Source organism: Bos indicus x Bos taurus, chromosome 9 (assembly GCF_003369695.1).
Source record: "Bos indicus x Bos taurus breed Angus x Brahman F1 hybrid chromosome 9, Bos_hybrid_MaternalHap_v2.0, whole genome shotgun sequence".
In the NCBI taxonomy this organism is placed as follows: domain Eukaryota; kingdom Metazoa; phylum Chordata; class Mammalia; order Artiodactyla; family Bovidae; genus Bos; species Bos indicus x Bos taurus.
Window position 1 is genome coordinate 71478699 of NC_040084.1, and position 21818 is coordinate 71500516.

General features: G+C 37.5%; 1 protein-coding gene across 13 annotated transcripts in view; it reads left to right on the forward strand.

The window, feature by feature from the left end:
• Positions 1-21818, forward strand: part of EYA4 (EYA transcriptional coactivator and phosphatase 4) — a 365529-nt gene that overhangs the window by 58276 nt on the left and 285435 nt on the right. For all 13 annotated transcript variants that reach the window (XR_003512655.1, XM_027551598.1, XM_027551599.1 and 10 more), the window contains exon 2: positions 20548-20646. Coding sequence is in view for 12 of the 13 variants with exons in the window: in XM_027551598.1 (XP_027407399.1) it covers positions 20614-20646 (33 nt within the window). In the remaining variant the exon portion in view is untranslated. The remainder of the gene's footprint in view (positions 1-20547; positions 20647-21818) is intronic.

Here is a 21818-nt window from a genome sequence, read left to right on the forward strand (position 1 = left end):
CCTTAGAGAATTCAAGTCACATATTTGCTTTCTGAGGTTGATTTCTTTGTACAGTGGATACAAATGTGAGACTTACCTATTTTATGAATGCTCTATGGCATAAAATACAATTAGGCATTTCCTTTTCTCTCTCAGGTATATCCTGGCCACCATTGTCCTCCACTGCCCCAGCTCCCTTAACCTACTTGCCTCTTATGTTTTGCTGCCTACCTGGACAAAAAAAATCTACTCATCTTTCAAGGCTTAGCTCAAATGGCACCTCCTCTGGGAAGCCTTCCCAAAGCTCAGGCAGAATGAATTCTTTTCTCTCTGTAATACCGTAGCACCTTATGTGGGCTGTTAGTATAAGAGCACACTGTGCTGGGACTACTTTTACATGAGTCTATCTTTAGAGAGATTCTGAATGCACCCAGGGGCAAACTTTATCTTTCTCGTTCTGTAGCCCCAGTGCCTGGGGTATTGATGGAAAATCACTAGTTACCCTGTTGCTACGTGTCTTCAAAGGATGTACATCCAAAGCCAAACAGACTACAAAGAATGGATCCTGTTCATAGTTTGGAAGCGAATTCTTTTTTGTATGTGATCATGGAAGCTAGTTCATTGGTTATACTTTATTCTAACTTATATAAAGCTTTATTTGTACCAAAGTGTTACTGATATCCAGGGCTTCCTAGCAGAGGAAAAGATATGGCCACATGAACTGATATTTTGAACAAACTGAAATTAAAACGGCAGATTCTAGTGGAGGTTTATAGTTTTCTTACTTCCAGTTTTCTTTAGAAACAAACTTTGGCCTCCTGGGTTGATTTCTGTGGAGATGCATTTCATGTTATTTTGAAGAGTTTTTAGCCCTCAGAATTATGGATTTTATCCGAGAAGAAGTACGTTTTGTGTTTATGTCAATGTTTCAAAATATGGGGACCAAAAATCCTAGAGGTATCTGTTAAAAGTATATGTGGCCATTTGGTGAGAGAAATTCAGTCTGTTTTCAGTCATAATTTAGGAAGAAAAATTTCTGTTTAGTTTCTAGTGGTTTGTTTTCAGGCATTTTCCACAAAAAGATGAGCAAGACCCTTCAAAACCACCAGCTTGCTTATTTAGGGGAAGAAAAAAAGCCTTCTGGGTCCAAAAATAACATTAAATTAAAATGATTGTTTCCAATAGTTTCAGAAATTGTGGTTTTATTTCCTCGTATGAGTCATTTCTGAACGGAGTATGTGATTGTACTACACTGTGATGAAGCCTATTTGCTTGGTATTTTTGTAGGTCACATACTTTATCAGAGAATCGGATCAGGAGAGGAATTTAGCCTAACTCTCCATTTTGCAGATGAATCCTGAATTAGAAATGTTAAGTGATTTATTCAAAAGGAAGCTAAAAAGAGAATCCTGTGCTGGAGAAACCCTAGTGCTCCCAACTCTACAACTTGCTGCCTTTTCCTTTCTTTGTTTGAGTTCAACAAGGAGTTGCAAATTCTGGAATCAGACTGCCTTTGTATGTATCCTTCCGGGCCTTCCTGCCGTTTTTTCAGCAGTGTACCCGTGGAGAAGTTATTTACTGTTCTGCTTTAGCCATAGTTGTAGCGTATGTCAACAGGGAGTAATAATAGCACTTGCCTCATGGAATGTTGTAAGGAATAACTGAGTTTATACCAGAAAGACTCTGAAAATGCTTGTATATATATATACATACATATATATGCATCTAACACACACATATATATTGAATTAATTTCTCTGAATAAATTGTTGTGTATATTTAATATTCAAAAAAGGGCTGTTAACCCTGCTGAAGCAAGATTTTTTAATCAATCAATTTTTAAAAAAAATAAAAGTTATCGTGTGTTTTGTAACATATTAATATTAAAACAGATACAATAGGAGGTCCTGTGAGGGGTCTGACTGGAATAGGCAAGGAGAGAGACTTCTGAAATGCTGATAAAGCCCTTTATCTTGATCTCATTGATGGTGAGGTGTGGGTGTTGAGGTAATAAATACTTAATCGGTTGTCTACTTTTGATTTGCATATTTTACTGTGTGTATGTTATACTTTACTAAAAAGTTTTAAAATACAGATATATTTATATAAGCTAGATGAACAAAAAGGATTTACAGTGTAGCACAGGGAACTATATTAATATCTTATAATAAACTATGAAAGAAAAACATCTGAAAAGTATATCTATATATGCATAAATTTATATATCTCCAAATCACTTTGCTCGGCACCTAAAACTAACACAGTATTGCAAATCAACTGTACTTCAATAGCCTAGGAAAATAACAGATATATTTAACACAAAAATTGGGTTTCCCTCACTTTATGTATCTCTTCCACATCCCACAAATGAGGACAAATGGTTGTACATTGGTGTACTTCCTTTCAGACATTTCTTTCTATACACGTGTAAATGTAAGAAGTATATGGGGTTGTAATTTATTTTTATTTTACATTTTTAAGCCAAAATAGATAATTGGTTGTCTTAAAACTTGCTTTTGATTTGCTGTATTTTAATAGTTTTTGAAATTGGTGCATGTGGTTTGGGGTACTTCTGTTTAATGTATGAATATGTTTTATACTTTAATTGATCTCTTCTTGATATATTTTTAGGTTGCTTGAAGGTTTTTACTATTATAAAGTGTTGCAGTCATGGAGCTTATGTATCGTTTTGTGTATCAGCCCCAAATTTCCATAGATAAAACTTTAGATGTAGGATTAATAGATGAAAGAGCATGTGCATTTTGCATAAACGGTGCCAAAATACAAAGAGGGTCATAACACCATGTATCCTTGGGAGGACATCTTTCTCATAAAACCAAAGGCAATATTATATGCCAAGTTGAATGTTGTATTTGTGCTTTGGTTAATAAGATGGCTTATAGCAGTAAATTCCTTGAGACTCACACACTAAATGGAAGAATTCACTGAAAAGAGCAAATATTCTGTTAACCACATATGTAACAAATCTATGTTATATGTAGTTAGTATCTCGCTTAAGGGTGGTCACTACTCCTTACATGCACACGCATGCTTAGTCGCTCAGTTGTGTCCACTCTTTGACCCCGTAGACTGTAGCCTGCCAGGCTCCTTTGTCCATGGGATTCTCCAGACAGGAATACCGGTATGGGTTGCCATTTCCTTCTCCACTCCTTACATGAGTGATTATTAATATATGTATTCATAGTTCTTAAACCACTTGGTAGGAAAAAAACTCAGTGTGTATAACATTCATGACATGCTTTTACTTAGCACCATAAAATATTTATAAGAATTGTTAAGAGAAGCTCTGTTATTGTTGAGAACTTATGAGGCATGGTATATTTTTATTCTGTTAAGAGCCAACTATGTGCCAGGCACAGTTGTAAGCACCTTACATATATTACTAGAGCATTTGAACATGTAGATGAAAGGCTTAGACATTGTATTATGATAAATGAGATCACTCCATATTGAATGTGTTATTAAATATTACCATATGTCAGACTATCAACTGTATCTTATTGATGTTTTGATTTGTAAATCTGTGAAATGTCACAATCTAATATGAAAATTAAAGTGAAAGCATCAAAATTCAGAAAATTGCTATTCAAGTCCTAGCTAAATTATTATGACATGTGAAGTTTAAAGTGAAGTTTGTTAGTCAGTTGCTTTTCCTGTGAAAGTCTTATATGTAGAAAGTTCTATCTCCAGAATATTCAGCCTTATAATTTCTGGTTTATTAAGAGTCTGGCTAACCTTTAATGGTATCTAGTACCTTAAGAGAGTAATCCAACTCAGAATAATAGCTAACTGATTCCTCCCAGTGTTGGATAAATATTGCTATCAATTTTTGTGAGTTTTTTTTTCCTGCAGAATTTCCTGTTATTTTAAGGGATTCAATAGGACTTAGGCACATAAAACTGAAAATTATATTACTATGGGGAAACTGCTCTGTGCCTTTGAGAAAGAACTCTCTTGCTAACTTAAGTACTATATGTGTGTAGAATAGCTAACATTTTCCTCCCAAGAAATTTCATGTATGCAGTTAAAACACTCTTAAATTGATTAAGGATTTGTTATATATTTCCAGAAGCACTCAAGAGTACTTTTATGGTTATAAGAGTAGAGTGCATTAGAATGCCAGAAACCAACGAATACGCTAGAGGCCTTCAAAACCATGCCCAACATTCCTGACTTTACCATATAAACACGCGGGACAGTCTGGAAAAACAAAACAACTCCCCTTCTCCCAAATGTAGGTAAGCCTGTGATGATAACACTTCAACTGGCTTGAATATTAATTTGATACTTTTTCTGTTAGAAGTAATTTTTATTACTTAGAAAATGGAAGGGCAAAGTTATAAATATGACTGATATTTATTTCTCCACTCAAGTATTATTTTACATCAGATGTCACCAGTTACCTTTATACATTTTGGAAAGTGGATTATACAGCTACCACAGTATTTTGCCTATTAATCAGGGAAGTTAAAAAGTCTTTTATAAATGTTGAATCAAAACTCACACTGCTGTGAGGGAATTAAATTTCAAGCCATATACTCCTTTTATAGGGTGAGAAACTGAAGTATGGAGAAATTACAAGGTTTTCCCAAAGCTATCCACTGAGTCATGGCAGACATGGAAATCTATGATTCTGTTTGCCTGATTCAGTCTGAAACTTCATGAAATTAAACTTATTTATTTCTTAACATGTGCCTTAGGAGTGTTTCATTATTTACTTATTTGTTCATTCATTCATACATTATACAGGAAACTGTTTTGCAAGATATAGTCTTAATGTAGGGACTATAAATAATTTGAATTTATGTATCGTAGATAGTTTCTTAAAAAAACTCATTGTATTTTTCTTTTTCATGAACATGAAAAAACAAAAAGAAAAGATTAAGACATTAAAAACTAAGTTGGATTGTCTTTATTCAGGCCACAGCAGATTCTGTAAGTGCCTGAAGCGTAGACACTGCAGAGCAACTCGATTAGCTTCTTCAGGAACTAATAGAGTTTGAGTGTTTGAACAAGAACTTGGCTGAAGCCCCAGGTAGATGTGGAACAGAGTAACAACCAGGAGAAACCACAGCACCCCTCAAAAGTACAGAAAGGACCAACGTCCACATCTCTAACAACAGTATCTTTATATTTACTTTAATCAAGAGGGGGCCGTTTATTCTGATCCTCTCTCATCTTCCTGAGTTTCAAGTCTTATATTTTAAATTCTTTTTCATTGTGATCTTTTTCTTAACTAGTTTAACCAGTGTTTTCCCAAACTTGCTTCACCTGCTTCGTTTTTTTTTTTCTCCATTCTTTAAGAGTCATATTTAAAAAGCAAATAGTATTTCTGAGTCAGACCTCACTTCTTGATGGAACAGCTAACACCACAAGTAGCTTCACTTCAGCAGAGTATTGCATCTTCCCGCAGCACAGCACGCTGTAACAGAGAATCCAAGGAATATAGGGCTGCCATCTACCCTCTACCTCTTCTCCAGAGTGTTTGCTGAACACATTTTTGGTTGGTTTGTTTTCTTGCCCTTTTCTTGCAGTCCTGAGACTTAGGACTCAGACTTGGCTCCAGCTTTATGGCTCATCAGCTCTTCCCATGTTCTTTACCAGGTAGTGCTGAGGCCCAAGATCCCTTGGAGCCCTGGGAATTGAACAGACCCAGGCATGGCCAAGACCTAGGCAAAGGAAACTTTGCTGCAGTTTAAAGATTAGTCTTTTTTTTTTTTTTCTTTTTTAATTTTTCTAAAGAAATAATTCAGTGTTAAATGAACCAGCAAACAAACAAAACCCCTCGGGTCTTTCTCAATGGAGCATTCTTATAGCTTTGAAAATTTACTGTTACTAATTTCCATTTCATCTAATTGAATTTCTTTTCCTTCTTTTTTTTTGGTCTGGGTATGAATGTGATATTTGATATACATTCATGATGACCTGGGGGCTTCCCAGGTAGCACTAGTGGTAAAGAATCTGCCTGCCAGTGCAGGAAATGTAAGAGACATGGGTTTGATCCCTGGGTCGGGAAGATCTCTGGAGGAGGAAGTGGCAACTGCTCCAGTATTCTTGCCTGGAAAATTCCATGGACAGAGACGCCTGGTGGTCTACAGTCCATGAGGTCATAAAGAGTTGTACACAATTGAGCGACTGAGCACACACACACCAGACTGATTGATATTAATTTAGTGTCAACTTTTAATTGAATGGTTTGAAAATAATGATGTACACTGACCTATTTCATATCCACCTTCCATTTAATGCATTTCATAGGCAGATATGCTTTTGTGGCTGACTGAATTCCCTCTTAATTCCTATTGGGAAACAAGGACTTTCTTATTTAAAGATGTGGTCATATTAACTAGGGGTACTTAACTTGAGGAAAAAATATTTAGGGGTGACATAAATGATTGCACTTTTTAATATCTAGTGTATGAGATACTTATTCTAGTATCTTAAGAATATTAAGATATTTCTTAATATCTGATATCTATGTATCTGCCACACATAAAAAAGCAGGATTCAATTTCTGCTCTGTGAGCAGACCAGAGTGGAAGTTCTGAAAAGTAGATTTTTAAGACTAATAGGTAAGGAAGAATTGAAAGAAAGAAAGAGGAGAAGTAGATGGTTCTATTCGCTGAATCTCAGAAGCTTCAAGGATTATGTCTACAAACTCATATGATCAGTCTTTTAATAAACCCCACTTACTTCTATACCCCTTATGATCCCAAGACAAAGAAGTAAGATGCTGTGAATTTCATTCATAGTCTCTGTCTCTCTAAGTTTGCCTTTAAAGTCATACTTTAGGGAAGCAAAGCATGGAATTGAACTGAACATAAGATTTATTTGAGATTATTTTCTGAATTCTTTCAACTTTGACCTTTAGGAAATTATTTGGATTACTAGATGCTAAATGGCAGATTTTGTAAATGTGATTCTATTGTTAATGCAGTTACAAAGTCAGTGGATGCTTTTATACTCTGATGCTATAGGGAAATTTGGGAGAAAAGAAGGTATTCAAACTTTCTTGGGAAAAAACCTTTCTTGGATGCCTCAATTAAAAAATCTGGGTAAATAAAATTCACTTTAGGTGTCCCAAATTTTAGGAAGGTAAAGAGCATTACATTTAATTAAATTCTTAACTGTTATTCTCTATAGACACAGTTCAGGCATGAAACTTGTATTTAGGGAAGTCAAATTTACTGCTATATTTTATCTCTCTCATATTTACTTTGTTATATATTGGATCCCCTACTCGCAAAATAAAAACCATGATTTTCAGGTGTCACACCTTTATTTCTTTGAAATTGGTAAGACAGAAAACTTTAGAGGAAAAGATAGGTTTGTGTTGCTGCTATTGTTTTTGTTTTTATTTCTTTCTTTTATGGGGGTGGGGTACTTCCCGAGTTTTATCTTCTACTTTACAAATTGTTTCCTTAGCTGAATCTAATCAGCTGTTTATTTCATTCATTTCTTGTTTGAAATTTCAATGGATATATTTTTAAAAACACTTTTAAGGTTCTTTTCCAAATTTGTGTATTTACTTTTTGCGATTCGTGGGTCCTTCAATTTTGTTTCTATTTCTTCTTTAATTATTTTAAGCACACTTATTATATGTATGAGATCTTTCCGATTATCATTAATCTCAAATTTGGGGGTTCCAAATCTCCTGTTGTTGCATCTGTAGTCTCTGTGGTGTTTTGTTTCCTGGTGTAGCTTATCACTTTTGATGAATTTTTATTTCAGAATCCTTTATGCCCTGTGGGCCAGTTTTTCATTTGCTTCCCTGGAGTCTAGGGAGTTCAAATCTCTGGCTCAATCCTGATTTTAATATTTTGGCTTGAGGTTTCCATGCTAGTGATGCAGTAACAATTTAGAGTTACATTTGTGTGAGGCTGAGGTTTGATTTATCTCAATGATTTTCTCTTACTCTCTTCCCCAAAGCTCTTTCACCTGACAGACTTCCTCATTGAGTTAGATGACAGGATGAGTTGTCCTAGCTTCTCTTCGGTAAAAGAGATGAACTTCTCAGACTTCTTCCTTCCTGTGTTGCCTCTTGCTGTTGTTTTCTGCCCATCTTTATAAATGAACATAAGGTCAGCAAAACAGTTATATGCAAACAGAGCAGAAAAAATTTTCTGCTCAACTTTTTCATATCACCAGTTTCTCTAGAATCCAGGTGTGACACCTGATAATTATGTTTGTCTTACTGGTTACATATCAGTTGCATTTGCCTGATAAAGATTTGTCTTTCATGTAATCCCACATATCCATCTTTTCTCTAGGCTTCTTTCAGTCGCCATTATCAGTCCAGGTTCTCCTGATTTCTTATTCAGATTATCACAACGGCCTTCAAGTTAGTTGCCTGCCCCTTAACTCCAGTCACTGGTCCCTATTTTTCATAAGTTGGAGGTAGATGTATTGTTGCAGTTATATCATATTTACCATTCATTTTTTGTGTTTCAAAGGTATCAAAGCAGTAATAACAAAGTGTATGTATTCACTAGTATTTAGCACTTTACTCCTGTTTTTGCCAATTCAGAACTTCTCAGCATTCTGTTAACACTGAATGCCAATTCCTTGCTCATGCTCTTTTCTGAAAATGTGTTCTCTTTTATGTACTCATCTATAATTCTGTTACTGTAAACTCAGTCTCTGAGTGCTAAAGAAACCAATCACAACTTCTTTGCTTTGTATAATGGCAAACTCAAAATAGGTAAAAGGTACTGTGGTGTTGGAGAAGACTCTTGAGAGTCCCTTGGACTGCAAGGAGATCCAACCAGTCCATTCTGAAGGAGATCAGCCCTGGGATTTCTTTGGAAGGAATGATGCTAAAGCTGAAACTCTAGTACTTTGGCCACCTCATGCGAAGAGTTGACTCATTGGAAAAGACTCTGATGCTGGGAGGGATTGGGGGCAGGAGGAGAAGGGGACGACAGAGGATGAGATGGCTAGATGGCATCACTGACTCGATGGACGTGAGTCTGAGTGAACTCCGGGAGTTGGTGATGGACAGGGAGGCCTGGTGTGCTGCGATTCATGGGGTCATAAAGAGTCGGACATGACTGAGCGACTGATCTGATCTAATCTGATCTGAATCTCACCTGATCAAAATATCAAAAACTGTTCATTTTTACAAACTAGTGTGAGTTCAGAAAATTGGTTCAAGATTGGTGACAAGGGCTACTAACTGCCTATATATAGATAGTTAATGCAGTTCCTGAAAATAACTGATTAGTATAACATTCTTAGTTGGACAGAGTTAAAAATTATTTTCATAGAAATCACATAAGTATAATTCTACTATATAGAAAAAACTTAAAATATTTTAATTATATGAAGAATGAATAAAACAGAAATTTTCTTCCAGTCTGTCATTAGTAAATGGCTTACATTTTTGAAATACATGATTTTATTTAATCCTAACAAAATATAGGTATTATTAGTGTTCATATATGATGGATGAAGAGGATGATATTCAAAGGTATTTATGAACTATCCCAAGGCCATAGTTATCCAGTAGGAAAGCAAGGACTCACATATAGACTTGTTTTATTCCTAAAGTCTTTACTTTGTTGATGTTGTTGTTTAGTATTTTACAATGTCATGAACTGTACAGGGTCCTTTGTCCATGGGATTCTCCAGGCAAGAATACTGGAGTGAGTTGCCATGCTCTCCTCCAGGGGAACTTCCAACCCAGGGATCAAACCTGCCTCTCCTGCTTTGCAAGTGGATTGTTTACCCACTGAGCCACCGGGGAAGCCCCTAAGTCTTTACTGGGAGTCACTGCATTTCTGTTTCCTCCAGAAAGACATTTTTTAGACTTCTGGGGTCTCAAGAGGAGAGAAGAGCAGATAGTTTATTCAGAAAGGCTCAAATAGTTCTTTTCTGTCAGGCTTCATAGTTCAGTGAACTATTACAATAAATGCAGAAAGCTCTGCAGTCAGGGAATTCGTAGTATGGGAAGAACAACAAGGGATGCATGAAAAAGAAAGTAGGTTACAGAATATGTAGGTGTAATAAAAGTTGCCAAGCTCAAAATTCTTCGAGATGTTTCTGTGAGACTAGCTGGTTTCAATTATATGCGTGTTTTCTAAGTTGACTAGCCAACCATCAACAATTAGCAAACACAAACAAAACATAACCTTGGCTGGCCCTTACTGTCAAAAATCAAGTGATGGTAATTTATAATTCCAGGAAGATGGCTACTATCAAATGAATCTGTATATCACTAAGGACCCAAACGCATGTGTGCGTGCTCAGTCGCTTCAGTCGTGTCTGACTCTGTGTATCCCTAAGAACTGTAGCCTGCTAGCCTCCTCTGTCCACGGGATTCTCCAGCCAAGAATATTGAAGTGGGTTAGTATGCCCTCCTCCAGGGTATCTTCCTGACCCAGGGATTTAACCCGTGTCTCTTGCGTCTCCTGCATTGGCAGTCGAGTTCTTTACCACTAGTGCCAGCTGGGAAACCATAATTATCATGAAATTCAGCTTGTTATCATTTTTTAGCATGAGAAATTAACCTCATTATTTTTAAACATTTTGTGTTAAATGGACCATTTTGCAAAATCCATGCCCTGTCTTGTAAACAGTTCAAAAATAGCTCAGCATCTACTTTTTAGCTTGACTTCATTTAAGGAGATTGAAGCCAGACATTACTGTTCACCTCGATCTGTTTATTGGACACCTTTTCTGTTTTCCTTTTGTACAAGCAGGGACAAGAGTCATGTGCATGGGCACAGAATGCCCATCTTACCTTTCTGAACAGTTGGCCATAGAGTTGGAGCTAGGTGTTCTTTGCGCTGTTGGCTTCCCTCTCTGGCATGCTTCCTGAGCAGCTGGAACGAGCCAATGCCTGACCCAGCTTCAGAGACCCATTAACGAAATTTGGAGGGCGATGAGGGGAACTTGGTGCGGAGGATCTAAAGGCAGTGTCATTCTTGACAGTTGATTCCAGCTGTAATAACTCAAGAATGCAGTGGGAATAAAACTTGTTAGACCTCTTATACAATTGCAGTTTTATGTGAGGCAGTCTCTTAGTAAAGGAGAGAATTTAGTTGGAGATTATGAGGATTGCTCATGGAATCCAACGAAGCACTGAGCAACGATGCAGCAGGAAGAGCAGAGAGACAGTGAGGCTTCATGAGTAACAGGATCCAGGGACTTGAATTCTGCCAGGACTTTCTTGCCATCTCCTGTTTTTGCTTCTCTTTCTGGGTCAGCTCATTTCTGTCTCTCCCTAGCAGATCAGCTTTTTACTCATGGCAATAGTAAAAAATAGCATCCCAAGTTTTATATGCTAGAGATTTTGCCACTGATGGAGGAGTAGCCTGGTACTTTCTCGGGCCTACATCCTAAGCCATTGGAAGGGATAGTGACGAGTCATTAGACTGAAGTAATTTGATGTCACTGGAAAAGTCCTGGGGGACTTAATGTGCTATAAGATGAATACTGGTCAGTGTGATATTCATAGATGTATATGGGCTTCCCTGGTGGCTCAGCAGTAAAGAATCTGCCTGCAATGCAGGACTTGTGGGTTCAATCCCTGGAAGATCCCCTGGAGAAGGAAATGGCAACCCACTCCAGTATTCTTGCCTGGGAAATCCCATGAACAGAGAAACCTGACAGGCAACAATCCATGGGGTTGCAAAAGCACTGGACACCACTTAGAGACTAAACAACAACAATAGGTATATAAGTACCCTCATGGGACTTCCCTGGTGGCTCAGACGGTAAAGCGTCTGTCTACAATGTGGGAGACCCAGGTTCGAGCCCTGGGTTGGGAAGATCCCCTGGAGCAGGAAATGGCAACCCACTCCAGTACTATTGCCTAGAAAATCCCATGGACAGAGGAACCTGGTAGGCTGCAGTCTATGGGGTTGCAAAGAGTCGGACTGACTGAGCGACTTCACTTCACATGCAAGCAAACCTTAATTTTATACACAAATGTTTTTGAAAATTCATTTACAATTTGATAATCTGCAAGTCAAACAATAGATTAGCTGTTCTAAATGATAGAATATAATGGAATGCCAGACACCTTGCCTTGGTCTAGAAGACTTTTCATGTATAATAAATCCTCTGAAGCCCCCACCTACAGTAGAATAGGGGCTGTGTCAGAGGTTATGGACAGAACTATCCACACACTTCCATCTCCACTGCAGAATCTTCACAGGAGCTAGAACAAGAGTTTGGGTGGGGTGCAATCTTGATATCTTACCCTAAGAATGTACTAGATATTTGGGCTTCCCATGTGTAACTAGGGGTAAAGAACCTGCTTGCTAATGCAAGAGAAGTGGGTTCAATTCCTGGGTGGGTAAGATCCCCTAGAGAAGGGCATGGCAACCCACTTCAGTATTCTTGGAGAATCCCATGGACAGAGGAGCCTGGTGGGCTATAGTCGATAAGGTCACAAAAACAGTTGGACACCACTGAGCAATTTAGCAGATAGGCATGCATACTCGGCATTTGGAAGATGGGTGGAGGAATGTAGTCTCTTTCCTTCTTCCTTTTTTCTTTGCACTGCAGCAAGACGCAAACATAGCCTCTACTGTGCATGCACCCTCACAGGAGACTCCTGGTGGAATTCCCAACCTTTGCCCGCAGAGCAGTGTGATGGTAGTGATAGGGTGAAGGGATGGCAAGGACTGTGGAATAAGGCCTGGAACTCAGGGAGAAGGAAGATGGAGCTCTCCCTAAACTTCTACTTTGGTCCATGGCCCCAGGGAACAAAAGCATATGACTTCTGGTCACCTGTCGTGGGTCATTTTGGCAGACTGATGTATTGCCAGAGCTGCAGTAGCACCAATGAAAGAATGGTTTATCCCAAGGAAAGGGGCAAAGCTCTGGGTTGAAGAGAACATAATCCGATCTTTATTTTAAAGCTATCACTCTGACTATGCCGTGAAAAATGAGGTCCAGGGAGCAGGATGGAGGGCCCTTAGGAGGCTGCTGCTTCAATGTAGGGAAGGTGATGGCTTGAACTACTATAGTATCTGTGAGGAGTGAAACATGGAGGGATTCGAGTGAACTCCTTGAGGTATTGCTAGGTCCTTTATTGAATGTGGAGAGGAGTGACAAGGAGTCGATGACAGGTGTTAAGCTTTAATGATCAGTGGGAGGCCTTGCCATCTGTGTATATAGTCCAGCAGAATAGCCACCCCCCACCCACCCCCTGCAGCTTCTGTCTTAGTTCCATGCCAGCTCTGAAACAGGGAGCACCCCTTCACCCTTCACATTTGCCTTTAGCCAGAGTAAGGGCTTCCCCGGTGGTGCGAGTGGTAAAGAATCTGCCTGCAATGAAGGTGATTGATGAGACTCAGGTTTGATCCCTGGGTCAGGAAGATCCCCTGGAGGAATAAATGGCAACCCACTCCAGTATTCCTGCCTGAAGAATTCCATGAACAGAGGAGCATGGTGGGCTACAGTCCATGGGGTATCAAAGAGTCGGACATGACTGAGCACGCACACACACACACACACACACACAACCAAGGGAAAGCATGCCTTGTTAGTCTAGTATTGATGGTTTGCTTAGAAAGACAGAGGATTAGGGTTACATCACACAGACTCCACAAGCTCTTCCTACTTCTTTCAGCATCTTCTCTTTCTTGAAAGCACAGTGTCCTTTCTGTGCCATTTCTAAGTCTAAATATCTCATGCCGTTTCTGAGAAATGTTTTTAACATTTGATATATAATCTCATCATATGTTTAAATTAGAAAATTTGCTGATTTTTTAAATTCTGATTTTCCATAGGACAGGAGTTTCCACCTTATGTCTAGGGCAGAGTTCAAGAAAAGGATATGATCAATTTTCTGTATGTTGAAAACCTAACTTTAGAAGAAATAATCTAACACAGAATGAGTGAGGTCGCTGTGATTCCTGTTCGAAATTTACCATTTCGGGGAGAATGGCCTTGAAATAGAGCTTGGAACTAAATTATTGCCTCATAAAACAGCATGAGGTTACTGTTATTCCTTAATTTTATATCTTTATTATGAGGTAATACTTCTCTTATTTGATTTGAAGAATGGTCTTGTCTTTTTCTCATGTATTTGTGAATATTAAATGTTAAAGGACTTAGCATAACAACCATTGCTAAATTATGATGTAAAATAATACTGTGTCTGCAATTAGCCCAGGTAGTTTTACTTGGTCCAGTAATATAAAATCACTGGGCTCGTAATATTTTAGTACTTTAGAGTGTTTGGCAAAGAAATAAATTCATGTTACCGTAAAACAGTTAAACTAAGTAACAATCTCAATTTTAAGGAAATATAAAGCAAAGTATTATGTTGTAACATGGAACATTGATGCAAATAACTCCCCAACTGGAACATTAAGTAGATTCTGAAGCAATGGTTAACAGAAAAAGGCTAGTCTTTGCTTTATTCTCTTATGCTTCAACAGTTTTCTGGCTGTCTTAATGTTTAATTTCACTTGAGTTAGCACCAGTGAGTGCCCAGAGATGGTAGTCCTTCTAGAATATTATCAGTTCTTTCCTAGTGATTGATATTCTTAATTTAATTCTTGTGTATCTTTTCTGGAAATACTACGTTTAAACCTTCAGTTCAGTTAAATCGCTCAGTTGTGTTCGACTCTTTGAGACCCCATGAACTGCAGAACGCCAGGCTTCCCTGTCCATCACCAATTCCCGGAGCTTGCTCAAACTCATGTCCATCGAGTCTGTGATGCCATCTAACCATATTATCCTCTGTCATCCCCTTCTCCTCCTGCCTTCAATCTTCTATATTTAAACCTCGATCACATCTTAATATTATTTTAGCGTGATCATGTGTTTTGGGTTGAGTTGTTTTTCTCAAAAGATAGGTTTAAGTTATAACCACCTTACTTGTGAATGCTACCTTACTTGGAAATAGGGTCTTTGCAGATGTAATCGAGTTAAAATGAGATTTGACCAGATTAGAGTGGGTTCTAGTCCAATAGCTGGTGTACTTGTAAGAATAGGGATATTTGGACAGAGGAAGTTCTTTGGAGAGAGAGGCAGGGAGAATATTATGTGATGGCCACACTAAGATGCATCTACTAGCCAGGGGATGCTAAGGATTGCTGGTAAACACCAGAAATTAGGAACAGACAAAGAATGATTCCTTTCTAGAGCCTCCAGAGAGGGCATGAATCTTCCAGTGTGTTAATTTAGGACTTTGTACTGTCAGACCTATGAGAGAATAGATTTCTGTTGTTTAAGCCACCTAATCTTAGTACTTTATAACAGCAACTTTAGGAAACTAAAATGACATACTATGTTATAAATAAATAATAGGCTACATTTGATTATAATAGTCATATTATTATAAGTATTTTATTGTTGCATATGTGTGCTCAGTTGCTCAGTTGTGGCTGACTCTTTGCGACCCTATGAACTGTAGCCTGCCAGGCTCCTCCTCTCTCCATGGAATTTTCCAGGCGAGAACACTGGAGTAGATTGCCATTTCCTTCAGGGGATCTTCCGAACACAGGGATCAAACCCAGGTCTCCTGCATTGATGGCAGATTCTTTACCATCTGAGCCACCAGGGAAGCTGAAAATTTAATATTGAGATTAGTCCACCAGGTACTGTGTGAGGCAAATAGGAAAATACCTATTTGCCTAATGGTATTTAAAATGGACTATTCTCAATATTAAATTTTTTGAAAAGTTACAATATTCTACCTGAAAAGCATAGCATTTTGCTTAACATAGCCACATATTTGAGACAGAATTTTCAAAATTAAGTTATATGACTGTTTACACTTTTTGTTTGCATTGTCAAATACATTATGTATGATTTCATCCACCATTAATTTTGTCATCCATTCAGTTAATATTTGTTAACCACGTAATGTTCACCAGACACTAAGATAGGTGCTATAGATGACACTGATAAATAGGATAAAGAATACTTGCCTTAAAGAAATTACTCTGGTTTTGAAATTTATTTCCCAGAGAAAGACACAGAGTTCACTTGAAGATAGAATCTACTACTTGGAAAATTCCCTTTCATTGTTTACTGTGCTTTTAACTGATCTTGTGAAATCATTTTAGCATCATTTGGTTTTACTTACTCTGTCTTCCTGTATTATGGTGGAAAAAAATAAAATATAATTTATTGCAAAGAGGCAATAGAATCAACAATAATCAAAGTATGTGAAGCCAAAGACATAATTCTTTATCAAATTATGTATATTTTTTATGTTTCTTTTTAACCAATACCCAAATACATGCTAAATTTACATTAGTATTAGCATAGCTAAAATTTTGTGTTCCGATTTTTTTTTACTTACTATATAATCAGTACTTTTTGCTTTTCATGTCATTTTTATAATTGTACTTCTGAGCTTTGCATTTATATTAAATTTTTTGACCATAATTTGTTTAATCAATGCTCTGCAAAGATGAAGCTACATCTAATTTTTATTACTGTGAATGCCACTGTAGTGAATACCTTGTCACTTTTGGAAGGAAATGGTTTACTCCCTAGGAAAGTTGATACATTGGGTAAAAAAGTTTAAACATATTTTAAAATGCAGTGACAGACTGCTTTCTAAAAATATTAGAAAACTTGGCATTTCAGTGGCAGTTGAATGAGGACAGCATTTTCATAGTATCCTTTCTGACACTGGGTATTAATAATATTTAAAATGATTAGTTATTGAAGATATGTATAGGAATCCAAACTGTATACGTGTTGCTTAAGTTTGCATATTTTGGCAACTGTGAAAGTGAATACTTTTTCAAATATTTGTTTATTACTTACATTTTAAATAGTGATTTTTCATATCTTTGCTTAGTCATTTAATAGTTCCTTAAACTTTGCCTCGGAGAAGGCAATGGCACCCCACTCCAGTACTCTTGCCTGGAGAATCCCATGGATGGAGGAGTCTGGTAGGCTACAGTCCATGGGGTCGCGAAGAATCTGACACGACTGAGCGACTTCACTTTGACTTTTCACTTTCATGCACTGGAGAAGGAAATGGCAACCCACTCCAGTATTCTTGCCTGGAGAATCCCAGGGACAGAGGAGCCTGTTGGGCTGCCGTCTATGGGGTCGCACAGAGTTGGACACGATTGACGTGACTTAGCAGTAGCAGTAAACTTTGTCTTAGCAATATTTTTGCTTTTAAAGTCATCTTTATAGTATTTATTGAAGATATTTTTATAATCTGTTGTATCTTTTTATTTTGCGGGCTATTTTTCTCTATTCAGAAATAAAAAGTTTTGGTTTTGTTTTTACATAGCTGAATTTAATGTTTCTTCCCTTGATACTCTGGTACAGTATTTTTGCCATTCATCTTACCCATCTATTAGATGAAAAGGAACATTAGATTCCCCCTTTAAGACAGTACTTGGCTAATTTGTTATCCAGGTCGGATCAGATCAGATCAGATCAGTCGCTCAGTCGTGTCCGACTCTTTGCGACCCCATGAATCGCAGCACGCCAGGCCTCCCTGTCCATCACCAACTCCCGGAGTTCACTGAGACTCACGTCCATGGAGTCAGCGATGCCATCCAGCCATCTCATCCTCTTCATCCCCTTCTCCTCCTGCCCCCAATCCCTCCCAGCATCAGAGTCTTTTCCAATGAGTCAGCTCTTCGCATGAGGTGGCCAAAGTACTGGAGTTTCAGCTTTAGCATCATTCCTTCCAAAGAAATCCCAGGGCTGATCTTCAGAATGGACCGGTTGGATCTCCTTGCAGTCCAAGGGACTCTCAAGAGTCTTCTCCAACACCACAGTTCAAAAGCATCAATTCTTCAGCGCTCAGCCTTCTTCACAGTCCAACTCTCACATCCATACATGACCACAGGAAAAACCATAGCCTTGACTAGATGAACCTTTGTTGGCAAAGTTATGTCTCTGCTTTTGAATATGCTATCTAGGTTGGTCATAACTTTCCTTCCAAGGAATAAGCGTCTTTTAATTTCATGGCTGCAGTCACCATCTGTAGTGATTTTGGAGCCCAGAAAAATAAAGTCTGACACTGTTTCTACTGTTTCCCCATCTATTTCCTATGAAGTGGTGGGACCAGATGCCATGATCTTGATTTTCTGAATGTTGAGCTTTAAGCCAACTTTTTCACTCTCCACTTTCACTTTCATCAAGAGGCTTTTGAGTTCCTCTTCACTTTCTGCCATAAGGGTGGTGTCGTCTACATATCTGAGGTTATTGATATTTCCCCTGGCAATCTTGATTCCAGTTTGTGTTTCTTCCAGTCCAGCGTTTCTCATGATGTACTCTGCATATAAGTTAAATAAACAGGGTGACAATATACAGCCTTGACAAACTCCTTTTCCTATTTGGAACTAGTCTGTTGTTCCATGTCCAGTTTTAACTGTTGCTTCCTGACCTGCATTATCCAGGTAGTAGGGAGAAAATGACTGTAAAGAAAATAATCCCTTACAGTTTCTTCCTGCAGGAGAGAGGAAGGCTCATGATGCTGGCAGATGTAGAATTTTAGCAGTTTAGCATCAGTTGGACTAGTGGCCACATTTCCTAAGTTGCGCACCTTATCCAAGGCAAGGGTGGGCCAGAGTGGTCGGGCCAAGGATCAGGAGGTCCGCTTGGATGGGAAGAGCAAACCAGAGATCAGCAAGAAGCAGGACAGGAAGGGAGAACCAGATGTGATGCGAGGGTCTGTAAGGAGATGGGGGAGAGTGGGAGAAGAAAGACGAAGGTGCGAGGTGAAAAGGAAAGAGCTGGGCTCTTTCCCATCACCATTTCTCAGGGCCACCTCCAACACAAAGAATGACATCTTTAAATCTAGAACTCCCTGGCTATCTATCTTCCTAAATTCAGATGTATACTGTAACACCTTTCAGTGTGTTAATATCTACCCTTCCTCATCCCCACCTTAAATGCCCTTTAAAATAGTGCTTTTCTTTAAAAATGACACCTTTCTGGTTTTGGAGTAATTGTAATCAGTTTCTTACTGAGACTGTCACAATACATACATATAAGTTGCCATTCCCATTTTAAGACTTTTAAAAATTTAAAAATTAAAATTAGAGAAAATTTTAGAAAAGAATCTTTGATTTGTGTCTCTGTGTTCGTGTATATGTAAAACAATGTACATTTTAAAACGTCTTATGTTCTAATAAAGTAACTGGTTTATTAAAGACTGTACTGCAGGGCAGAAAAGAAAAGAAACTAAAACCATGTCTTTCTAGTTGTAGTAGGGAATACTTAAAACCAAGTAAAACCCCTCCAATATGTTGAATGTTCTATAAAGTGAGTTGGGAACATATTGCTTCTGCAGACTGGAATATTTATTTTCCACTTAAATGATATCTTTGAAAACTTTTGATGTCTCTAAATATTCCTTGAAATGTAAGCTTAATAATTTATATCTGTGTTTATGCTTATAATGAACACTTTTTTATAGAGATCTTTTTATAAACTCATATTCTTTTAATTTTATTTTAGAATTAGAATATGAAGGGCTGGAAATGTATCATTACTAATTTAAAGTGCATTTCATAGATTAGTGAGCTTGAGCATTGTTTTGTGGTGATTGACCATTTTTCTGTAGGAGTGCATATGCTTTTCTGTTTAGACTGTAAGAGCTCTTTATTATGTCAAGGACATTAGCTTATTATTAATTTGATATTTGCAGAGATACTTCTATATTTTCATGTATCTTTTAATTGTGATTAATTGTGGGTATGGGGGGGAACTCAAGGGGGTGTTTGGCTTTTTTTGTGTTATATTCCATTGCTTCTATTATATAAGTCTTCTCTATATGGGAATTTAAAATATATATGCCTGTTTTTCTTAGAGTATATTTAGACTTCAGTTTGCCTGGAAAATTTTTAATGTATTATATCAAATAAAGATAAATTTTTTTGAGTAGTTTACTGACCAGTTTTCCTTCTTACATATTTCTGTAACACCTTTTTATCATGATAGTCTTATTTTCATTCTTTTTAAAAAATTGTGCATGCATTTTATCACATTATATTTTTTAGAACAGAATTTGATCATCTGGCAATTGAGACAAATTTTCCTGTAGTATGGAGATGTCGTATTAAAATACACATTATATTTTCTTCAATTTTATATTCTTTAGAAAATGAATGGTTAATGCAGACTTTTGGAGAAGGAAATGGCAACCCACTCCCGTATTATTGCTTGGAGAATCCCATGGACAGAGGAGCTTGGCGGGCTATAGTTCATGGGGTCTGAAAGAGTTGGATACGACTGAGCAACTAACACAAAACACAGACTTTTAACTTTTGATCTGTCAATTGCGTAATAACAGACCTCTCTCAGCAAAATAGCACACTGGGTGTTTACTGCACCCTGGGTCTCTGAAGTTGTCCTCAGATGCTTTTGTTTATCTGCAGGATGCCTAAGTAGCTGTTTACTTATCTCAGTATTACTATGATGTGATTTTCAAGGTCATCATTTCTATCAGATATGGGAACAATATTAAGAAATTTTGTTCTTGAAAAATAATGTCTCTACAGATTATTATCATGTAAATCAAAGTTTTGGTAACTTTACAAATAATTTTAAAAGATAACTTTTTCATTTTTCCACTTTGTTTTCATCATTTTGTTTCAGATAGTCCATTTTTAATTGGAGGAAGCTGCTTCTACTTGGGGGTGGCAGGAGAAGTAAGAAAACCACATGGAAGACTCCCAGGATTTAAATGAGCAATCCGTAAGTCGTAATTCTATCTCAGTTTTACTGAAAAATGTTGTGGTAAGAAGACTCAAAATCATACTGGAAGGGATATATTGTAAAAAGCAAGTTTTTGCTAAACATATTTTTAGTCAAATTTTGAATCTTCTTTCAAGATCATAAAACATACCTTTGGAAATGTATACTGTTTCTGCTTAATGATATCATATATTGAGGTCTTCCTTGATTGTCTGCTTGTAAAGACAATGATAGAAAGATGAGGGCATTGAAATTGTGCAAAGTGTTTTTTACTGTCTAAACAGTTTTACACACCTCCTTTATTAGGTTTTATTCCAGAGGTACTTGGATGGTGCATGTGGGGTTGAATGTCAGGAGTATGAAAGGTGAAGCATATCACTTGCATGCCTATTGTTCACTTTAAGGGTGGCGACCACAGTCCTGAAGGGATTTTCTTATTTTGCTAAGGTCTTTATAGGGCTTCCTTGTGGCTCAGCCAATAAAGAATCTACCTGCAATGCGGGAGACCCAGGTTCGATCCCTGGGTTGGGAAGATCCCCTGGAGAAGGGAAAGGCTGCCCACTCTAGTATTCTGACCTGGAGAATTCCATGGACTGTATAGTCCATGGAGTTGCAAAGAGTCGGACACAACTGAGCGACTTTCACTTTGCCCAGGGAGGAATGCACGAGATTGGTGGCAACCATTCTAAAATTCAGATTTCTCAATGGGAAAGGACTTATATAGCCTTTCCTCCTAATTTATTAGTAGTGTCTTTGTGATACTAGTCCTTGAGTGTGTGCAATGGGAGTCAGTGGAAGGTTCTCCTTTCACTCCCCACTCCCACAGTACCATCAGTTGCATCCCAGATGTTCTGCCCACAATTGGTGATGTCACAAATGAGGAGATGTATACTTACCATGTGTGCATTATTTGCTTGTATGATCATGACTAGATCTTAGAATCTTAGGTTCTCATCAGGCAACAAAGGACAATATATTTGTTATAATAATATGCTTCTGGAAATGATTTCTGAAATGAGTTCAATTTTAAAATTCAGAGTAATGTGCTTTCTGATGTATATATGTTGTTCCAAGTTAGTTTGCTTTCTGTTAGTGATTCATTTAAATGACATGATAATTGAGGTTTTAATTTATAGATAGATATGACCATTGTATAATGTCTTTATATATTA